The 19,071-nt window shown below is 34.5% G+C and overlaps 4 protein-coding genes across 6 annotated transcripts; 1 reads left to right on the forward strand and 3 right to left on the reverse strand.

The window, feature by feature from the left end:
• Positions 1–2,499: 2,499 nt before the first annotated feature.
• LOC105968957 (uncharacterized) lies at positions 2,500–5,333 on the reverse strand. 3 transcript variants are annotated; one of them, XM_012993671.2, is made up of 4 exons: positions 5,091–5,333; positions 3,631–4,646; positions 2,884–3,555; positions 2,500–2,788 (listed from the first exon to the last, which is right to left on the reverse strand). In XM_012993671.2, exons 2-4 carry the CDS (start codon positions 4,636–4,638, stop codon positions 2,747–2,749), a joined length of 1,722 nt encoding a protein of 573 aa, XP_012849125.1. In that variant the 5' UTR covers positions 4,639–4,646; positions 5,091–5,333; the 3' UTR covers positions 2,500–2,746. The 3 variants fall into 3 exon arrangements, with proteins under 3 accessions (XP_012849125.1, XP_012849124.1, XP_088667791.1); XM_012993670.2 differs by having other exon boundaries at positions 3,631–4,652; positions 5,091–5,324; XM_088811665.1 differs by having other exon boundaries at positions 4,803–5,092.
• Positions 5,334–7,326: 1,993 nt separating this feature from the next.
• On the reverse strand, positions 7,327–8,098 carry LOC105968574 (abscisic acid receptor PYL12). The gene has a single exon (XM_012993203.2). The coding sequence runs from the start codon at positions 7,980–7,982 to the stop codon at positions 7,485–7,487; it is 498 nt and encodes a 165-aa protein (XP_012848657.2). The 5' UTR covers positions 7,983–8,098; the 3' UTR covers positions 7,327–7,484.
• A 698-nt stretch (positions 8,099–8,796) lies between these two features.
• On the reverse strand, positions 8,797–9,331 carry LOC105968591 (abscisic acid receptor PYL12). The gene has a single exon (XM_012993221.2). It carries the CDS (start codon positions 9,322–9,324, stop codon positions 8,797–8,799), a length of 528 nt encoding a protein of 175 aa, XP_012848675.2. The 5' UTR covers positions 9,325–9,331.
• Positions 9,332–12,590: 3,259 nt separating this feature from the next.
• Positions 12,591–19,030, forward strand: LOC105968749 (putative serine/threonine-protein kinase SIS8). Its single transcript, XM_012993410.2, has 16 exons — positions 12,591–12,837; positions 13,797–14,180; positions 14,254–14,457; positions 14,544–14,735; positions 14,827–15,083; positions 15,367–15,456; positions 15,556–15,651; positions 15,808–15,894; positions 16,304–16,421; positions 16,895–17,198; positions 17,630–17,753; positions 17,870–17,889; positions 17,985–18,141; positions 18,256–18,544; positions 18,643–18,715; positions 18,805–19,030. The coding sequence occupies exons 2-16, from the start codon at positions 13,929–13,931 to the stop codon at positions 18,885–18,887; spliced, it is 2,346 nt and encodes a 781-aa protein (XP_012848864.2). The 5' UTR covers positions 12,591–12,837; positions 13,797–13,928; the 3' UTR covers positions 18,888–19,030.
• Positions 19,031–19,071: the final 41 nt, after the last annotated feature.

Genomic DNA, 19,071 nt, shown 5'->3' on the forward strand with positions numbered 1-19,071 from the left:
CGTCAGTTCTGATTCGAAAAGTTCCGATTTTGGAACAACTTTTTTCATTCCGACTATCGAAATTCTGGTTTCCGAATTTTTCCGATTTTTTATTTTTAATTGGAATTGGAATTATATAAAATAAATATGGTATTTCCGATTTCCAATCCGATTTATTTCCGAAATTAATTCCGAAAAATTCCGATTTTTTTCCGAAAAATACACCTATAAGTAATATATATTATATAATAGTTATTTTCCGAAAAATACACATATAAATTTTGTTTTAGAATTTTGACATAATAAATTGTTGTTAGAAGGTTTATTGGATATTATGTTGTGTTTATTTTTATTTTTATTTTTGAACTAAAATTTAGTAGTTATTAGTTTTACTTTTATCGACGTGGATGTTCTTATTTTTGAAAAAATATGAACATTTTTAGAAATTCGGCTAAGTTTTGACATTTTAAAGTTTATGTGATTTCTGATTTTTTCCAAAATTCCGAAATTTCCGGCCTTTTGAAATTGGAATGAATTTTTGGATTTCGAAAATTTTGGAATTGGAATTGATTTTGTACTTCAGAAATTTGTTGGAAATTTTTCGGAAAAACTAATTTCGATCCGATCCATCCAACTTTCACCCTATGTAACGTAACAAAGATACCAAATTGGAATTGAAAATTTAAACAGACGACATAAGAAAATTCAATATCTAAATGTAAAGTATAAATATGTATTTATGCATGTGGTGCAGGATATTAATTAAATTGATTAAATAAGAAGGAAAAAAAAGAAAATTCTGGTATAGTACGTACTAGTGTACTAGTATAATGGTTGGGAATATAATTGGCAATGAATTGGAATCTTTAACAAAGAGTAGTTCGATCTTTACCTGCACACATGCCTAACAAATTAATGCAATCATATATACATATATTTCACGAAACAGAATATTATATGGTGGAGGGTTATTTATAAATGATTATTACCTTCACCCTAATAATAAATAACAATAATAATTGAGGCTTCATTATGATTTGGACTGGACCAATTAAAATAATCACCTAAAATCCAAACGTCGTCGTTACGGTGATTCTTGAATACATCTCTTAAATGTTGACAATTACACCTCATATTCTTCTTTTCCATTATTTAAAATTTTAAACATGATTATACAATGGGATCGGAGTCTAGATTTGTATTTTCATAACAAAATATCTCTATTTAAAAAAAAAAAAAAAATCAGATGGAACATTTAGTTACAAAATTATTGAAAACCGGTATATGCACTTGCATAATCAGAATTTTAAGTTCGAGGTGGTCAAATAAATTAAAAAATATTATAGTAGAGCTGTTGATGCTATTATATGTGAATTTTTTTTTAAATATATTTCTATATAAAATAAAAGGAATTTGAGAGATGTGTAGGAGGCCATGGCCCCCCATATTTTTTACTATAGAGACATTTTTGTAGACTTTTATATTTTAACCCTACATGTTGACTATGGAGCACTGAATAAATGGGACGGCATAGACTAGTGCTCCTTTTCTTTTATTTTTTTTATAATTATATATTGACAAATGTGACCCCAAGTCGGGGCCCTCCATCACCATAACAATTCATCTACCCTAAAAATCTATTTTTTTTTTTTTAAATATTATAAAATTATGCATCATTTTGGTTGTAATTCTCGAAAATGATTTAAAAATATATATATTAAGTCAAATTATAAAAAATAAAAAATAAAAAAAAAAAAAGGGACGGCCCTTTTGATTTCTAAATTGGTTACTTCTAATATTTTATTTGGGCCAAATGTCAAAATCCACACGGGCCGGCCCATATGTCTATTCCAATTTTGAGATTATAAGGATAGCAATTGACCTGACCCGCTCAACCCAGCCCAAAAGAACCATACCCGAATTGGGTCCAACAAACAACAAACTATTGTACAGTCAGCACTCTAAGGTGGTGTTTGTAAAAGCTTTTAAAAATAGATTATGAGTTTTTTTCTGTATATAATTTGTATTTGGATGTTTGCAAAATAAACTTTTATTTTTGCTTCTCTTAAAATAAGCTGCTTTAAGCTATAATTTTAAAAGCACTCATGTACCTGTTTAATCTATTTTAGGTGGTATTTGCAAATGATTATTTAAAAGCAAAAGTAAGTGATTGTGATTTAAGTTAGTTTTAAATGCTTATTTCTAAAAGTTGGGGGTGTTTGTGAAAATTTCGGAAAATGAACTAAAATTAAAAAAGCAGGGTTATGGGTACTTTTAAAAAAATAGCTTAAAACAGATTATTTTAAGAGAAGCAAAAACAAAAATTGATTTTGCAAACACCTAAAAACAGATTATGAGCAAAAAAACCGCATAATCACTTTCAAAAAGCATTTGCAAACCAAATTGCAAACACTCCTAACTTTTAGAAATAATCGCTTAATCCCAACTTAACTCACAATCACTAACTTTTGTTTTTAAATAAGCTTTTGCAAACACCACCTAAGCATCAAGAACGAACAATTCATTCAAGCAACTTCCATTCATATAGCATCTTCTGTAATCATTCATACATATCTTTAAAACTCCAAAAAAATGCCAGAGTTCACTCTAATTACAACACCAAAAACAAAATAAAAACTGTATCTTTGACGTTCAAAATATCATCAATTTGTATCATATTTCCTCCGGAATCGAAAACCAAAAAAACCCCGTAAAATTAGTGAAGCTGTATTTTCTTGCAAAAGAATAGATCATCAGTTATCGTTAACTACGATTTGCTTTGTCGGTGGGTTACGTGCGGTACAAGCTCCTGCCAAATTTTGAATCACAAAACAATAAAGATCAGAACAAAAAATACGAGAAAAATAATTTTAGCAAAGATCAGAAAAAAAAAAAAAAACCGACCTGCGAATAACGAACATGATCGTGCCTTATGTTAGTAGTTTTAACAATCGTCTCCCATTTCGCATCAGCTAATTTCTGGCCCTGCTTCTTCGACTGAAGATGAAAGTTTCTTCTCGAATGAGCAAACGGATTCCCCAACGAAATCGAAGGCAGCGTTCGCCAGAGCCAAGATTCCGAAGGCGATTTCGGTAACGGTGGGGCCAACGGCGAAGATGGCTTCAGAAGAGGATCTAACTCCAATTTCTCCTCTTCTTCTTTTTCAACGCTTCGATTCAACTCGACATTCGGATTTCGTTTCTTCCCTTCGTCCAATGCAGGGGTTTCTTGATCTTTTCTATTTACAGATTCTACGTACACCTTCTTCTCCACTACTTCCCCCGTTTTCTCGCTCGTCTGATTCCTAGACACATCATGCAATGCCTTGAACAATTTACGAGACGAAGCGATTTTATTGGCATTGAAATCCTCCACTCCTTTAGGTACACCGAGAAATCCAACCCCTTCTCTAAACGGAGATTTCGGAGACTCATTTCTGTAAGGAGATATGCTTCTCAATTGAGACGCCCCCGATTTATTATTCAAATCGTTACTCATCTTATTCTCCATTCTCGGCAGATCGCGCGACAACAATCCCGAGTGAAATCTCCTCTGTTGAGGTACATGGCAAGCATTCTACATAGGTTTTCAATACGTCAACAATTAATTAAAAAAAAACGATACATAATTATATATACTAAAAAATCGTACCTTGTCGAGGGGTCCACTATGTGCATTTCTAGTCAATCTTTTGACTTCAAGAGTCTTCGGAGGTGTTGGTGCACGGGATTTCGATTTCATACCCGGGAGTGGATTCAGTAGGCACATAGAATTCTTGACGCAAAAACGGGGGATAATTCCCCAAGCTTTCCCCGTTTTTTTAACGGGAGTATTACTCTTAAAATTCGGAATTTCGTCGTCGCTCTCCACGTAATCTACATACTCGTTGTAATATTGCTTTGGCGAAGGCTTTATTTCACCAGAAACCGCCTTTCTAAACAACGGCTTCTTCGGCTGCTCGACAAGCACTTTCTGCTGCTTCTTCGGTGTCTCCAAAACAGCTGCCTTAGCAGCTGGCAAGAACCTATTCATCATGAAATCCCTCGTATTCGTATCAATGCAGAAGTTTCCGGAAGGTTTCGGCCCGGAAATGCTATTACAGCCGCTGATTCCACTGACGCTGTAATTCCAAGACCAAGATCCCGTCACCGAAAGTGTGTCGAGTGCATCCGAATATGCGGCATCTTCATCTTGTTCCTCTTGGCTCTCGGATTCAGATTCGTCTTTGCATTTCAAACTGTCGTTTAGTTTCTCGATAAGAGTGGCATGATCGGCGAACGAAAACGCTTCCACTTGGGCCCGGTAGATGTTGCCCTGATCGTTGGATCGTTCACCGGAGGCGAACCTGGTGGGGCCCGATAAACGAGGTGGCAGCCTAGGCGTAATGGAAGGTTCTTGCGGAGTTTGCGGTTGGCTTTCGGCTTCGTTTTTGGGTCTGCCCGGGATTTGTTCCCAGTGAAAAGGGACGGCAGCTGGTTTGCAGACATCCTCGTATTCCCAATCGGAAGTTTTCGATGGAAGAGATTGTTGTCTTGCAGGCGGTGGCGGCTTCTCTAGAACCTTCCATTTGACTAGCTCGGCAGAGCACGAGGGCGATGAATATCGTCTTGCCGACAAGAGCGGTGCGTTTAAATCTAGTTGTTGCTGCCTTCTCTCCATTGGACAGTCTGTTACTACATAACCAACAACAACAACAACTTTTAAATAAAAACACACACAAATAAACCTAGGAATTAAGTGCAATAAAAATTCAATTTTTGTTTTTCTGTTAAGGCAATCAAGACTCTTAAAAATTAGTAGATAAAAGCATTTACTTTTCCTACCTGTATTCATCAACCAAGAAAAATCAAGAATGCCTGTTCCCAGATTCAAGAAAATCTATGCAGAAAAGGAAATAAAATCTGCCTTCTTGATTTTCTTGAAAAAACAATTAGGACCAAGAAACACACAGCATTTAGATAATAATTACAGATTCCCAGAAACTAATTAGCAGCAATATTCCCACAATTAATTAGGTAGTAAATTGTAAATTAAACACAAAACAAGATCATAAACAGCTGAAGAAAACACAGAATAAAGAAAATTAATCAGGCATTTGGTTCGTAGGATACCTGAGAAATAAAGAAAGAAAGAGTAATGCAGTGGACTACTGGGATTCGGAGCTCTTCCCGCGAATTGTGGCTAAAGAAGAGGAGAAAAAAAGAGAGAGAAAGAGAAATGTAGAGAGAGAAAGTGATGTGAGAGAGAGGAGTGGGGGTTTGCTTGTGCTTTTTAGGCGATGAGTAATTAGTGTAGGAGTGGCGCTGATTGCTGACTGAATGTATTTGTGTGGATTATCGTAACGTGGTGGGGGCAATTATTCCAAAAAAATTAAAATAAATAATAAAAAGTAAGTGAAGTGAAGGGGGCCGATTCTTGATTTTAATAATTAGGTTTTTTTTTTTAATCTCCGCCCCCCAATTGTTAGGTTTTTTGTTTTGTCGGAAGAAACAAATGTCACGGGACATACCGTTGGATTATAACGACAGTTATAAAAAAAAGGAACCCAACCGACTTTAATTCGCGCCCATTATTTTTGGTTTTCTTATTTAATGGGACCAAACTTGGGCTCACCCACTCCTCCTTTCGGTTTTTTGTCAAATTTTACATGAGTGGATTTCTTTTTTTATTTAATTATTCTTTTTTTTTTTTCCTAAAAGATTTTACTGTGTAAATGCATTAAATTGGCCGCTCTAATATGTGAAATTGGTTAGAAAATAATTGGCTGCTTTTAAGGAAAAATATTTATAGTTATGTGCATTGAATATTAGTGGATGGATTAGAAAAATATATATTTATTTGGTAAATCGACGCACATGTAATGAAAAGTCCAATTTAAAAGACCATTATATTTCAAAATCTTCTAAAAAGGCCCATGAAGAAAGTAAAATACATTGTCCCATATTGATATTATTAAGAATTTCACTTTTAGTTTCACCTATGTAAATTTAATATCGTCGCACATCGGTTAATTGTGAAAATGTATATCTGTCGTTACCCTGATTCTCGTTCGATTAAATTGAATCTCTTTTATTTTTATGACCATTTCAATGAATATTAAATTTTGAACAATTTGTTTGGAAATTAAATTCCCCATACACACATAAAACATATTTTTTGGTCAAAAAATGAAAAAAAGAGGGGGAAAAAAAAAGAAAAAGAAAGGAGAAAGTGTCTTGTTTGTCTTTTTTGTTATCTATTATTATTTTACCTTAATGCCTAAAATAAAGTATGTTCTAATAATCTAAAGAAAGGAGAATAGAGTAATTTTGTACCTTCATGTGAGATTTTGAGTGTCCATGAAACATATAGCCGAAGAAGACTTTTACTTGTCTGCCATTGTTGACTAATGACTATCAATCAAGATAATTAATTTTATTATTCTTTATTTTTAATTTTAATGCTTGCGGAAAAATATTATGATGGGGCCCACACTGACACAGTATTCATGTGTTATTCCACAAGATACTGACAATTATGTCGTATTCAAGATTTCATTAACCCAAAATCTACGGAACATTTGTAGTGTGTTATGATTGCATAATTAAAGTTAATGAAAAACAAACCATAATTTATATTCTCTATTATATATATATTTTTATTAGCAAACAATATACAAAATGCCATTTGATAATAATTAATAATACATATTTTCATTTTCCATACATATCAAATCAAACTTGACTTCGTATATAAAAGAACCCCTTGATTAAAGCTCGTTTTAGTCAACAACTATGACTAAGTCTAACTGCACCACTATTTCACCCCTTCAATTTAATGTTGTAATAAACTCTCGAGAGCTCTGTTTATTTAGGTCTCGTTTCACTGTCAATATAAAATCAGTCAAGAAAAAATTAAGTAATCTAATAAAATTCAATAGTATTATTGGATGTTCGAAGATTCAATGAAAAAATATGTCTTTAAAAACAAGATAATATAATATTTGCAAATTGAACCAACAAGTTATTGGAATACCTAACATCAAACAAAATTCCATTATTTGATTAATCATGCTAATATTACCAACAAATGAGGCCTTATTTTATATATATATATATATATATATATATTATTGTTCTAAAATTTGGATGATAACTGATAAGATCAATTTTGGGCCCTCTTATGGCCCATTTAACGTGATTCATTATCACAGGCTTAACAGCCCAAAATTAAATTAGGGTGAGCAATTAAACAATTCAAGAAATCTGGGCCACGAATACTTCTGTATATATATATTATATAATTTGCACAAAATTAGATAGGAAGAAATTAATAATTCTTTGGATAATAAAAACAAATAAACGTATATCTATGAAAATTATAATTTCCATTACAAGTGAAAAAGTCCTGAAAGAAAAAAACCAACCCACACGCGCGGCGGAAAACAGATAAAATAAAAATAAAATAAAAAATAAAATAAAATAAATGGAAAACCGTCAAAGAAAAGTATTACTTTGTGAAATTAATTATACACAGCACGCCATTTTCTCAGCGATCTTCGCCAGTGATTTAAGATTGCATCCGATTATCATATCAGCAAACAAGCAAGTATCCTCCCTACAGCTGTCCGCCGGAATATCCACCACATAAGATTCCACCACCACCGTCCCCACGCCGCCGTCGTCTTCTTCGTGCAAACTAGTGGTGGACTGGTAATTCACGAGCTTGTGATCGCCGCCGACGATACTGAACACCATGACGTGCAGATCATCGTCGAGCCGGTCAAGCCTCTCGGTGCTGGTCTCGCCCGGCAAGCCGGAGACGACCCTCAGCTCCCTAACGCTGCCGGCGCCGCCGTAGCCGGAGATGAGGTGGCAGCTCCTTATGAACTGTTTGTAGGCTTGTGGGTTGTCGAATTGCCTTACCATGGACCAGATCACAGGGAGCGGCGCGTGTATCATCTGACTCACTTTTGAGCCGCACTGCCCGCCGGTGAGCGCAGGGTTGTGGAGCGGAGTCTCCATTTTCGCCGCCGTCTGGTTTATTTTCTACGAATTACGACATACATGCATCTGATCATATATAAATTTCAATAGGCCCAAGTGGGCTGATAATAAATCTAAAAATGCTATGTTGGAACTTGGAACTAATTATAATTATAATTTGAATTTGAATTTTCAACCACAATAAAATACAGAGAATACGACAAATATTAATTAATCGTGCTTGTTTAAATGACGTGGCGGTGTATATTACCAGTTACTACTTACACGTGGATGCCACGTGTGTCATACTTATTGGAGTAATTACCAGTTGCACTGCTTCGGGATATAGCAGCCGAAGTTATTGACGTTTAAAATAGATTTTGACGACTTTTTATTTTGAGTTAATCACTTCGTAACAAGTGAATCCACTTGATTCCAAACTACGTTTATATGTATACATTTTTTTTCTTTCTAATAAACAAAAAAAAAAAGGAAAAAAAAAAGGACCCTGGAGCAGAAAACGAGTTAATTAAGTCGGCGGCGGCTCGTGAAGGCAGGTTCAAACTCGAATTCGAGCCCAATTATAGTTGTTGGACAGTTCGCGAGCCGACTCACAAGCTTCTTATTTATTTATTAATTATTTTATTAATCTCATGCAATCGAGTTCGAGTTCAAGTCAGAATAAATTTCAACTCGTCAACTCGATCGAGTACAAACAGTACTCGAGCTCGTTCACACCCCTAGTTTAAACTACATTTTGTTTTCCGTATGGAAAAAAAATAAGATAAAGAAGGAAAAAAGAAAAACACTAAAAAGCAATAACATTATACTAATCAAGAACTTAATTAACTAATTAAGTACCCTTGGCAGCATCAGCAGCCAACTTCTCAGTAAGATTAGCTAAAGAGGTGAGATTAAACCCTAAAACAGTATCAACAAAAAGGCGCGTCTCTTCTTCACTATTCCCCTCCGGCACATCCACCACGTACGACTCGATAACCACCGTTCCTCCGCCGCCGCCGCCCATGTGGTCCTCGTGCACGGTGGTTGTGGACTGATAGTTATCCAGCCGCTGGTCCCCTTCAATCATGGTGTAAATGATGACATGCATATCGTCGTCGGACCGGTCCAATCTCTCCCGGCTCAGCCTCCCGGGCAAACCGGAAACGAGTGCCACCTCCCTCACGCTCCCAACGCCGCCGCTGCCCACCAGCATGGTGCAATCCCTGACGAAATACTTGTACGCCTCGGGGTGGTCGAAACGACGCAGTATGGACCAGACTAGAGGGAGCGGTGCGTTGACCGTTTTGACCATGGATGAAGAGCACTGATTCGGTTTGGGATTGTGTGTATGGTGAAGAGATATCATTGTCTCCGTCATCGTAGGGTTGATTCTCTTGTGTTAATTTGCCTTTTTATTTTAATTATCGGATTTAATTTATAAATAGTGATCCATGAAATTTGGATTCTTCTGCAAATTGGCATTAGTTTTTTTTTGGGTCATTTTATTTCATAAATCTAAATCACTGCTCACGAGCTCGATCACAAATATTGGTCCGGCTAAATTACGGCCGACCCCTGAGTTTCGTTTTTGGATAATTATATTACTGTCATTCCTTAATTATGTATTATCTTTTACACGAAAAAACCTCTGTAGAGATAAATTTAGGGATGTTAAATCGGTAAAATCGAACCGAAATTTCGGTATGTTAACATTTCATACCGTTTACCGAACTGAATATTACGAGTTGCTTCGATAAATAACCGAATTACATAAAGTTTATGTAAAATTATTTTAAAAAAAGAGGGTGACTGTAATTACACAAACAAGAGGGTTTTCTTCGTAATTTAACGATACATCAGGGGGCGACCGTAATTTGCCCATATTTGTCCCCTATTTATTTATTTATTCTTTTTCTTTAAATAAAGGAACCGACATATGAAATATATTTGGGAAGATCAAATTACGAAAAAACCTATCTTGTTTGGATAATTACAATCACCCCCTTCAAGTATAAATATTCTTACACATCCATTATTACGGTATTTAGTGAATCTTTTAGATTAATTGTGCGCAATATACTCTAGTTTGTACCAGTTTTATCCCATTTCAGCTCCACATTTTGAAACAAAATGATCATAGATGTGTCTTTTGGCTTGTAATTATCAAATTGTGGTGCATTAGAGACTACATTTTTGCACAAACGAATACAAACTAGAGAATATTATACGAAATCTAGAAGATTTTGTTGAATTTGGACCCATAAGGGTGGACGTGTAAAATGATTAATAGTTGAGGGGATCGTTGTAATTACTTAAAACAGTATGGATTCTGCCCTTATTTACCCTAATCATTTTTTTACGGTAGGTACGGAAAAATATTATTTCGTTTTTCTCTTGTACCATAATCTAATTTTATTGTCCGTAAATATTGCTTTAAGCTATAATTTTAATATTATATATATATATATATATTTTTAGGATGTATATACTAAGCGATAATGAATGTGAAATTTACGATTTGGGCCTTGGTACTTGGTAGTAATGAAGCCCATGGTATTGAAGTGAAACTAAACAGTCCAAAGTGAACCGACTTATAAAAGTGACCCAATTAACATGTATTTTCAGGAATTGCATTCAGGGGCTCGGAATGAGTACCTTATAACTCTCAATTTGGATTTTTCTGCAAATTGTGGAAAATTGGGATAATACTTTGTTTCAAAATTTGGACTATGTGTATTACACATACTTTTTACGTGTAGGGCCACCGAATCACAAATGATACCAAAATCAGAAATCACATATTTATTACTCTTCAAAACTCAATCTTGGAATGTACTAAAATAGGATTATATTATATACTAACTGTGTTTTTTGCTAAGCTTATAAACAGTTAAAAAGTGCTTATAAGATGTTGAACTTATAAGTTCTTTTAGGGTGCTTACAGAATGAGTTTTTGTTTTCTGTTTTTCTTAAAATAAGTTACTTTAAGGTGTAATTTAAAAGCATATGGGAAGGTGCCTTTATTATTTAAGTTGATTTTTCTGTGTAATTTAGTAGTCTTTTATATATATATATATATATATATATATATATATATATATATATATATATATATATATATATATATATATATATATAATTAATGGTGTGAGGCTGTGAGCCATGAGAATGCGAGCCTATGGAGATACGCTTGCCGCCAAGTTATATACTTATTTTAGTTCAAATAATTAAAATGAAAGAAATAAAATATAGTCTGAATTTCGTTTTTTAGCAAAATGAACTGCAAAATCAATATGTTGGGGTGTGAAATTCAGATGTTGTTTATATGATCACGTGAAGATCACGAGGAGTGTCTAACAGCATTGTACCTCTGACCCAACTCGATGTTCCATTGAAGAGACGGATACGATTTTGGTAATAAATTATGATTTTCTTTTTCTATTGAATTTTTTTTCGGGGTTTACTATTCATAGTGCAATTTTTTCCAGTTACAGTGCAAAATAATTCATTTGTCAATAAATCCTTTAACTTTTTTCCAAATTCTCTCAACCTCCGAAATCTTAAACTTTCCAAATCGTCAAAGTTTTCCGATAATATCAATTAGAACACAATAATTATCAATACGAAACAAACCTAATTCGATTTCGAGATAACGAACGTATTTTTTTTTTATCGAATTTTGACATTTTTTATGCATTTCGTGTTGTATTGCACGAAATGCAGTGTTCCATTTTGTGCAATACAACACGAAATGCATAAAAAACACAAAATTGTGGTTTCGTATATCGTAAAAAAATACTATTTCGTGCTTCTTCACACGAAATGCCTTCATCCATTTTGTGTTAGGGAATACGAAATGTTCATGCAAGAAATATAGTTGGAAAAGGGTTTTTGAGAGAATTGCGGTTTTTTTCTTTGAAAATTACAAATAAAATAAAGTCGCACTACAATCTGGTAAAATATGTTCTATGAATAGCATTTCAGTTTTTTTTTGTGCATTGTAAAATAATTATTGATTTCACTTTTATTCAAATAACCTGTTTTCTAACTTTAAGTCGCAATTTTAAGGGCAATCGAGGCAATTTATTAATAAATGCTCAAAATCAAAGTTTATTTGCTTATCAGTTAATTTTATTAAAAATTGATTTTGATTACATAAAATCACTTTAAAAAATAGGAAAATTGTAGTTTTGGTCCTATACGTTGGCTTATTTAGAAATTTAGTCCTCTAACTTGTAATGTTTCTGGCTAACCTACAATAATTTTGCAAATATAGTATTTTTAATCATATTTTGCATGATTTTTAATTTTACGATACGACAAATAAACTTGACGCATTTTACTTTCATGAACGCATCTTGAAAATTGTTAAAGTCGACTTCTAATCTACCATTGGTAGAACTTTAATTATATGAGACGACATCTATAAATTTAAGTGTCAACATAAATAAATTTTTGCGAGTTTGTTGGGTACGAGTGAAATAGGACTAAAAATACTAATTTTGCTAATTATTGCATGTAAAATTGAAATAAGACAATTTATAGGGCTAAAACACCAAAGAGACCAACATATAGGACCAAAAGTACAATTTTCCCTTTTTAAAAAATCAGAGTTTATTTGCTCATCAGTTAATCGAATAAAATAAAAGAAAAGGACTAAAAATGGAAATTAGAAAATATCGGAGTGGGGGTGTGTTCCAAAAGCGTTGACGTTAATATAAATATACAGTGGCTAATGGCTATTATTATGCGATACTTAAAAAAAAAAACTCTTTGTTAATTTTGTACTTTGAATGACAAACGTACAAGTAGAGAGTTAAATGCCACACTCTCAGATTCAGATGTCATCCCTCCAACAACAATTCTAAGATTTCCCACCTCCGATCTTCTGGTAATTCTATTTCGCCCTACTACGCTTCTTCTTCTTTAATTCTTTCAAATTTTGTTTTTAGAATGCCAATGCCTAAATAAATGCTTCACGCTTGATTGTTTTTTTTTTTTTTTTTTGGCTATCGGATTCGTTGAAGAGGTGCTATTTTGACTTTTTATTTCTTCGCATTTCGTGGAATGATGGATAATGAAGTTATCCTTGATTGGGCTGTTGGAATTAAATCGGCGACGATTACAATTTGCAACACTTTAAATTTTAGAACACTTGATTTTTTTTTTTGTTTGCTGATTTATTGAGAAGAATGACGGGATTGCTGCATTCTCTAGCGTTTGTGTTGCATATTTAATTTGATTAATGACTTTGTTGATCGACGATTGGAATTGAATTGCAGTGATAGAGTTTATTGTGGTAACACTACATTATCATGGTGTTAATTGTTTCCTTTTTTGCTGACCTGCTGTGTGTTGTATTTTTTTTGTTAGTTGACTGGTTTCTTATAGCAAAATCAAGGTGGAAGTCTTCTTCATATTGAGTTGAGTTCATGTAAATTTTTGGTTCTTGACTTCTTCTTAAGAATGGGAATTTTTCCCCCTCTTTAGCGACTTTCCTTGTTCTCCACTGGACGTTGTACTTGATCAAGAAATGCAGTAGATTAGACATTTGTTTATTGTTTATTTCATTTCTTTGGTTTTGAGTTTGGAGAGACCGAAGCGTTTATTTGCATTGTTTCTCGAATGATTCCTTCTCTTACAAGGGCCAACCGCAAATCTAAATTTTGAGAGGTGTGCGGAGCATGCTTGATTATCGCAAGGACTTCTTGTTTTAGAAGAATATCTTGTCGTCTTGTGTATCTTCGTCAGTTGAAATTCTGATGAATATTCTTTTAGAAATTACGCTCCCTTTTTTTTCGTCACATTTTCTGCTGATTGTTTCTAACAAGTTTCGCTATTGAATTGCAGATTATGTGCTACATATAGATTGTAGGTAAACCTGTTTATGAACCTTTCTGGGAGCAGAGCTTGCTTTGGCTATGACTCTTATGCATGTTACAAGTTACCGAACATGATACTGCGTTTTGAGTTTGACAAGATATGGAGGAGACAAAGGACGTTAGTAGGCTGGTGGAAGCACCAGATCATAATACCCAATGGTGGCCATCAGGTCTTATCGATAAACTGCGGTCAATTGCTCTCGTATCTTCAGATGAAAGCTCAAGCTCTAAAGGACCAAAAGGTCAACATGAATTTGGGACTAGTCTAGCATTTCAAATTGCGTCACAAACTTTGTGGGACACTGGAAAACTAGCTGAACCAATTCCTGATGGTTTCTATTTTGTCAGCCCAGTAAGTGACATTAAAGCATCATTACTGCTGCCAAATGTATCGTTACTTCTGTATAATGCTTCGTTTTTTGTAGGAAAGAAGATTTAAGGAACTTTTTGATACTATACCCTCTTTAGACGAGCTTCATGCTTTGGATGTGGAGGGGCTCAGGCCCAACGTTATTCTTGTTGATACACGTAAAGATAAGAAGCTTTCCATGTTAAAGCAGCTTACTATCACTTTGGTGAAGGGATTGAATTCTAATCCTGCTGCCATGATCAAGAAGATAGCTGGACTGGTTCGTATATATTCCTATCTCGTTTTTATGTGTGTGCTTGTGTGTACATTTTCCTGAGTTCATCACTAATTGCCACATTTGCTTAGGTCTGTGATTTTTTCAAAAGACCGAAGTTGGAACCTGATCATGTTAAAGGTGCACTTGAAGAAGTCTCTCATGCACTAGATAATCAAGGTATTCATATGCTGGGCCACATAAAACACGGCTCTTGCCATTCGAGAGCTATCTTATTCAAAGTTCTTGCTGATACTGTTGGCCTCGAAAGTATGCTTATGGTGGTAAGGTGCCATTATTATTCAATTTCCACAGAAATGTCACATGTTTTGCCTTTTGCTTTTCTTATTTGCCTTTTCATCCTTCTGTTTTCAGGGGTTACCTAGAGAAGGAGTAATGGAGCGAACGGATACATATAAGCATATATCTGTCATAGTAGTTTTGAACTCTGTAGAACTTTTGGTCGATCTTGCACGTAATCCTGGAAAGTTATTACCATGTTCGGCTAAGGCAGTCTTTCTATGTCATCTCTCTGCCGGTGAAAGTGATTCTGCAGAAAATGACTCGTATGATTCACCCATTGAACCAAACAGTCCTCTATGTGGCCTTTCAGACAGAACAGAAGTCGAAGGGTAATAACCTATTTCCTGGAGCCATATCAGTACGTGTTTTTGAAATGACATTTCATTTATTTCTAACCTTTTCTTCTGGTTAACATTTATTTCTTTTTTGGAAGCCTCTGCTACTAGTATAGTATATTCGTTTTTTTGGCTGGAGTGTTGTGGTTCATTTATTTGCATACACATTTAAAATTTGCAAAAGGAAAAGATGTGTTGTCTATGTAACAGTGTTGTTTTTCCTGCCTTTAAATCCATAAATTTTCGGCAAGGTTACTAAAATACTGTTCATGTTCAGGTTATCTCACAGTGAACCAAATTTGGCAAATTCATTTTGGCGGCGCAGCCGGAAAAAAGTCATTGCTGAACAAAGGACAGCGAGTTCAAGGTTTTTGAAATGTTTTTATTTGTTCTGTTTATACCTCTAGGGTTATTACTATCTCAGTTTTTTTTTCCTTTTTTTAAAATTCTTTCATCTTTTCTCCAGTCCCGAGCATCCTTTTTTTCGTGGACATGGGAGATCTTTGCTTGGAGGTCACAGGCATTCGTTCCGAGAGTACGAAAATGATGTTAACGCATCAAGGTCTTCAACTTCTTATTTTTTCTATCAATTTCCATTGTTTTGAATATGGCTTGGCAATAACATTATTTTGTAATATATATGTTGTAGTTCGAGATCTTTAATCATTAGAACCTTTATCTTTTCCATCAATAAACATCTCAAAATTCATATTTACAGGTCTGCTGGTGCATCTCCTATAGAAGCTCGTAGGAGAAGAAGGCGCTGTATTAGCATGATTCCGGAGATTGGCGATGATACCGTAAGGTGGTTAAAATTTTCTATTTGTTACCTAAACTTCATTCTTCATTTTCATGGTGATTTTCTTTTTTATTTTTATTTTTAAATTTTCACAAGTCTGATAACTTTGAAGCAGCCCATGTGATCTGTTTTCTCTTTGTGAATTCTGGTTGGAGGCCTCTTGGGCTAGAAATGCATCATACTTAAAGTGCCTGAATATCTATATTATATCCTGGAATGCACTGATCGAAAGTTGATGCTTTCAGATTTTCATGCTTTTTAATGACTTCAATTTGCCTTTTTTATGCCAATATATTTCATTTTTGTATCAGAAATCGCATTAGCATTGTTGCAGACATGTCTTGTACCTCCTGGTCTGCTAAACCTGTATTTTATTGCACAAAATAAGTTAACTTGGTTCTGAAATTAAATCTAGGGCCGTTCGAGAATTGAGTGAGACTCTCAAGAGAAATCATTATCAAGAGGAACGAGTAAATTCGACTCTAAGTTGTTCCACAAGTGAAAACAATAACAGTTCAGATCTTCGAGAAAGTGTATGCTCTTCTCTTTGCTTTTTTTTTTCTTTACGGCAATTAATTACAATCAATCCAATTTCTGGTGGACTGGTAACTTAATGCAATTTCTCTGCAAGCTGTAAGTTTTGCTTATATGTTTAGTTACTAAAATTGATCTTCACTTGGAAGATTTTCTTTTATGAACCATTTCCTTTTCCACTAACAATCCCAGTGTTTCAAAATTTTATTTTCACGCTGAAATGTTACAAATATGGTTTTCCAAAATCGCTTCACAACATTAATTGTCATGCTATCAACGTTTTTGCCTTAATAATAGCTCCATTGCTTTTAACAAGCCTGCATTTACTTTTTCTTTTTTTCGATAAAACCGAGAGTCAGTTTTGCCGATAACAGATTTGTTGCTTTTTGCATGAATATACGTGTCTGATACTCTTCCAGAATTTCTCTATCGTTAGGTGGGTTCCTTGTAATTATATACTATTCTTTTCCAGGTGTCAAGATTCAGCCAAGATGGTCATGATGGAATATATGGTCAAAAAGCCTTGACATATAATCATTTTCCTCTGAAACAAATTAATTCTCACAAAGCCATGTCGTTGCCTTCTTCTCCTCAACATTCCGGTAATCAAGCTTCTGTGAGGAGTGATGCAAAGGAGATATTTGTGAGTCCTGATATGATGTCGACATTTAATAAAGTGCTTGAATCATCGAAGATCTTAAACAAGCCTTTGTTACCCTTTCAAGAATGGAACATCGATTTCTCCGAACTAACCATCGGAACTCGTGTAGGAATTGGTATGTTGTTCTTGGGTTGATTGCTGGATTTTATTTTATTTTATTATTTTTTTTGTGGAATTCATTTTGGTTGTCATCGGCGATTCCTATTTAATTAATTTATTAGAAGTGGTTTGAACAGATTTTGGTTTCAAATAGGGAAATTCTGCCAAGTAGGATACTTTTACCAGTATAAACCCATAAAAAAGTAGTACCGATTGTTTTTTCCTTGCCGATTTTGCACTTCTGTATCAACCATAGTACCTCTGTATTTATTAAGTCAATAATCTGTACTTCAATTCACATTCATTTGCTTAGTCATATAATTTTCTAATCACAAAATTTATTTTTGGTATGCAATCTGAAAATAAAGTTTATGCTCTCAAAATGAGAGATGCTATTTACCTCCCATCTTTGTCGAAGACGATCTTTTCTTCTTTCTTGTGCATTAGGATTTTTCGGTGAAGTTTTCCGTGGCTCCTGGAACGGGTTAGAGGTTGCGATCAAAGTTTTTCTAGAACAAGATTTGACTGTTGAGAATATCGAAGATTTTTGCAATGAAATATCTATCTTGAGGTAATATTAGTTGGTTTCTTCGGTGTATTCGTTTCGATTGTGAAGAAAATTCAGCTCAACACTCGTTCTTGGCTAGAGAAAATTGATTAACTAACCATTTATTTTCTCTTCTGCAGCCGCATTCGCCACCCAAATGGTAATCTTTCTATTTTTTTTATTTTTATTTTTATTTTGTTCCAGTTGTCAAATTATATGGTGGTGGCTGAAGCACTAACCGAATATTTCATACAGTTATACTGTTCCTTGGGGCTTGTACAAAGCCTCCTCGGCTCTCCCTAGTTACCGAATACATGGAGATGGGATCACTGTATTACTTAATCCATGCAAGTGGGCTGAAGAAGAAGCTTAGCTGGCAACGGAGACTCAAAATGCTTAGTGACATATGCAGGTGCATTCTAAATTTATAACTTTTGTGACATCAAATTAACGGAAATAAAGAAAAATGGTAGCATGGTTAAATGTTGACCCTTTCTTGGTGCTGAACTATAATATATATATATAGGGGGCTAACGACTATCCATCGCATGAAAATCGTGCACCGTGATCTGAAGAGTGCAAATTGCCTAGTCAACAAGCATTGGACTGTGAAGATATGCGACTTTGGGCTTTCGAGGGTACTCACAACCAGGCCCATCAAAGATTCTTCTTCCGCTGGAACACCTGAATGGATGGCTCCTGAACTTATTCGCAACGAGCCCTTCACGGAAAAATGTGACATTTTTAGCCTTGGGGTTATAATGTGGGAGCTCTGCACACTTAACAGACCATGGGAAGGCATTCCATCTGTACAAGTAAGCCTCAAATCTTGATAATAGAAAAATCCATTAGGCAATAAGATCTCTAAATTCGGTTTTTCTTTTTTTCTTTTTTATTTTATTTTATATAACAGGTGGTTTATGCTGTTGGCAATGATGGGCAGAGGCTAGAAATCCCTGATTGTCCTCTGAGCAAGCTAATAGCAGGTAATATATATATGTATGATTTAAAGAAGATTAAGTTGCTGTTATTATTCCATTTGAGAATGGTCATTGATTTTCGTTCTTTTTGCAAGATTGCTGGAAAGAAGCAGATGAAAGACCCAACTGTCAGGAGGTTCTTTCACGCCTTCAAGAATGCGAGTCCTCTTTGTGCTGATGATGATAATAATGCTTCTTTCTTGTTATCGAAAAAAACTCGTTACATGGTACCCCCTGTGAATCGTAATATTTGACGAATCAAGAATTAGAAAATGTTCGCAGGTTTTTGTGTAGTAATGCAATGAAAAACTCGTTTATCAATGATTCCGAAACGATCACATTTTCTACTTTCCATTGAATAC

This window comes from Erythranthe guttata, chromosome 13 (assembly GCF_056151865.1).
Source record: "Erythranthe guttata isolate IM_541 chromosome 13, IM_541, whole genome shotgun sequence".
NCBI classification, from domain to species: Eukaryota; Viridiplantae; Streptophyta; class Magnoliopsida; order Lamiales; family Phrymaceae; genus Erythranthe; species Erythranthe guttata.

Bases quoted from the DNA above. Each gene is read 5' to 3' on its own strand.
- LOC105968957 (XM_088811665.1), bottom strand. The intron at 3,556-3,630 runs GTACGATTTTTT...AAACCTATGTAG, and splicing joins ATAGTGGACCCCTCGACAAG to AATGCTTGCCATGTACCTCA. The intron at 2,789-2,883 runs GTCGGTTTTTTT...AAAATTTGGCAG, and splicing joins ATCATGTTCGTTATTCGCAG to GAGCTTGTACCGCACGTAAC.
- LOC105968591 (XM_012993221.2), bottom strand. From the start codon at position 9,324: ATGACGGAGACAATGATATCTCTTCACCATACACACAATCCCAAACCG.
- LOC105968749 (XM_012993410.2), top strand. From the start codon at position 13,929: ATGGAGGAGACAAAGGACGTTAGTAGGCTGGTGGAAGCACCAGATCAT. The intron at 15,084-15,366 runs GTAATAACCTAT...GTTCATGTTCAG, and splicing joins GACAGAACAGAAGTCGAAGG to GTTATCTCACAGTGAACCAA. The intron at 18,716-18,804 runs GTAATATATATA...TCTTTTTGCAAG, and splicing joins TCTGAGCAAGCTAATAGCAG to ATTGCTGGAAAGAAGCAGAT.
- LOC105968574 (XM_012993203.2), bottom strand. From the start codon at position 7,982: ATGGAGACTCCGCTCCACAACCCTGCGCTCACCGGCGGGCAGTGCGGC.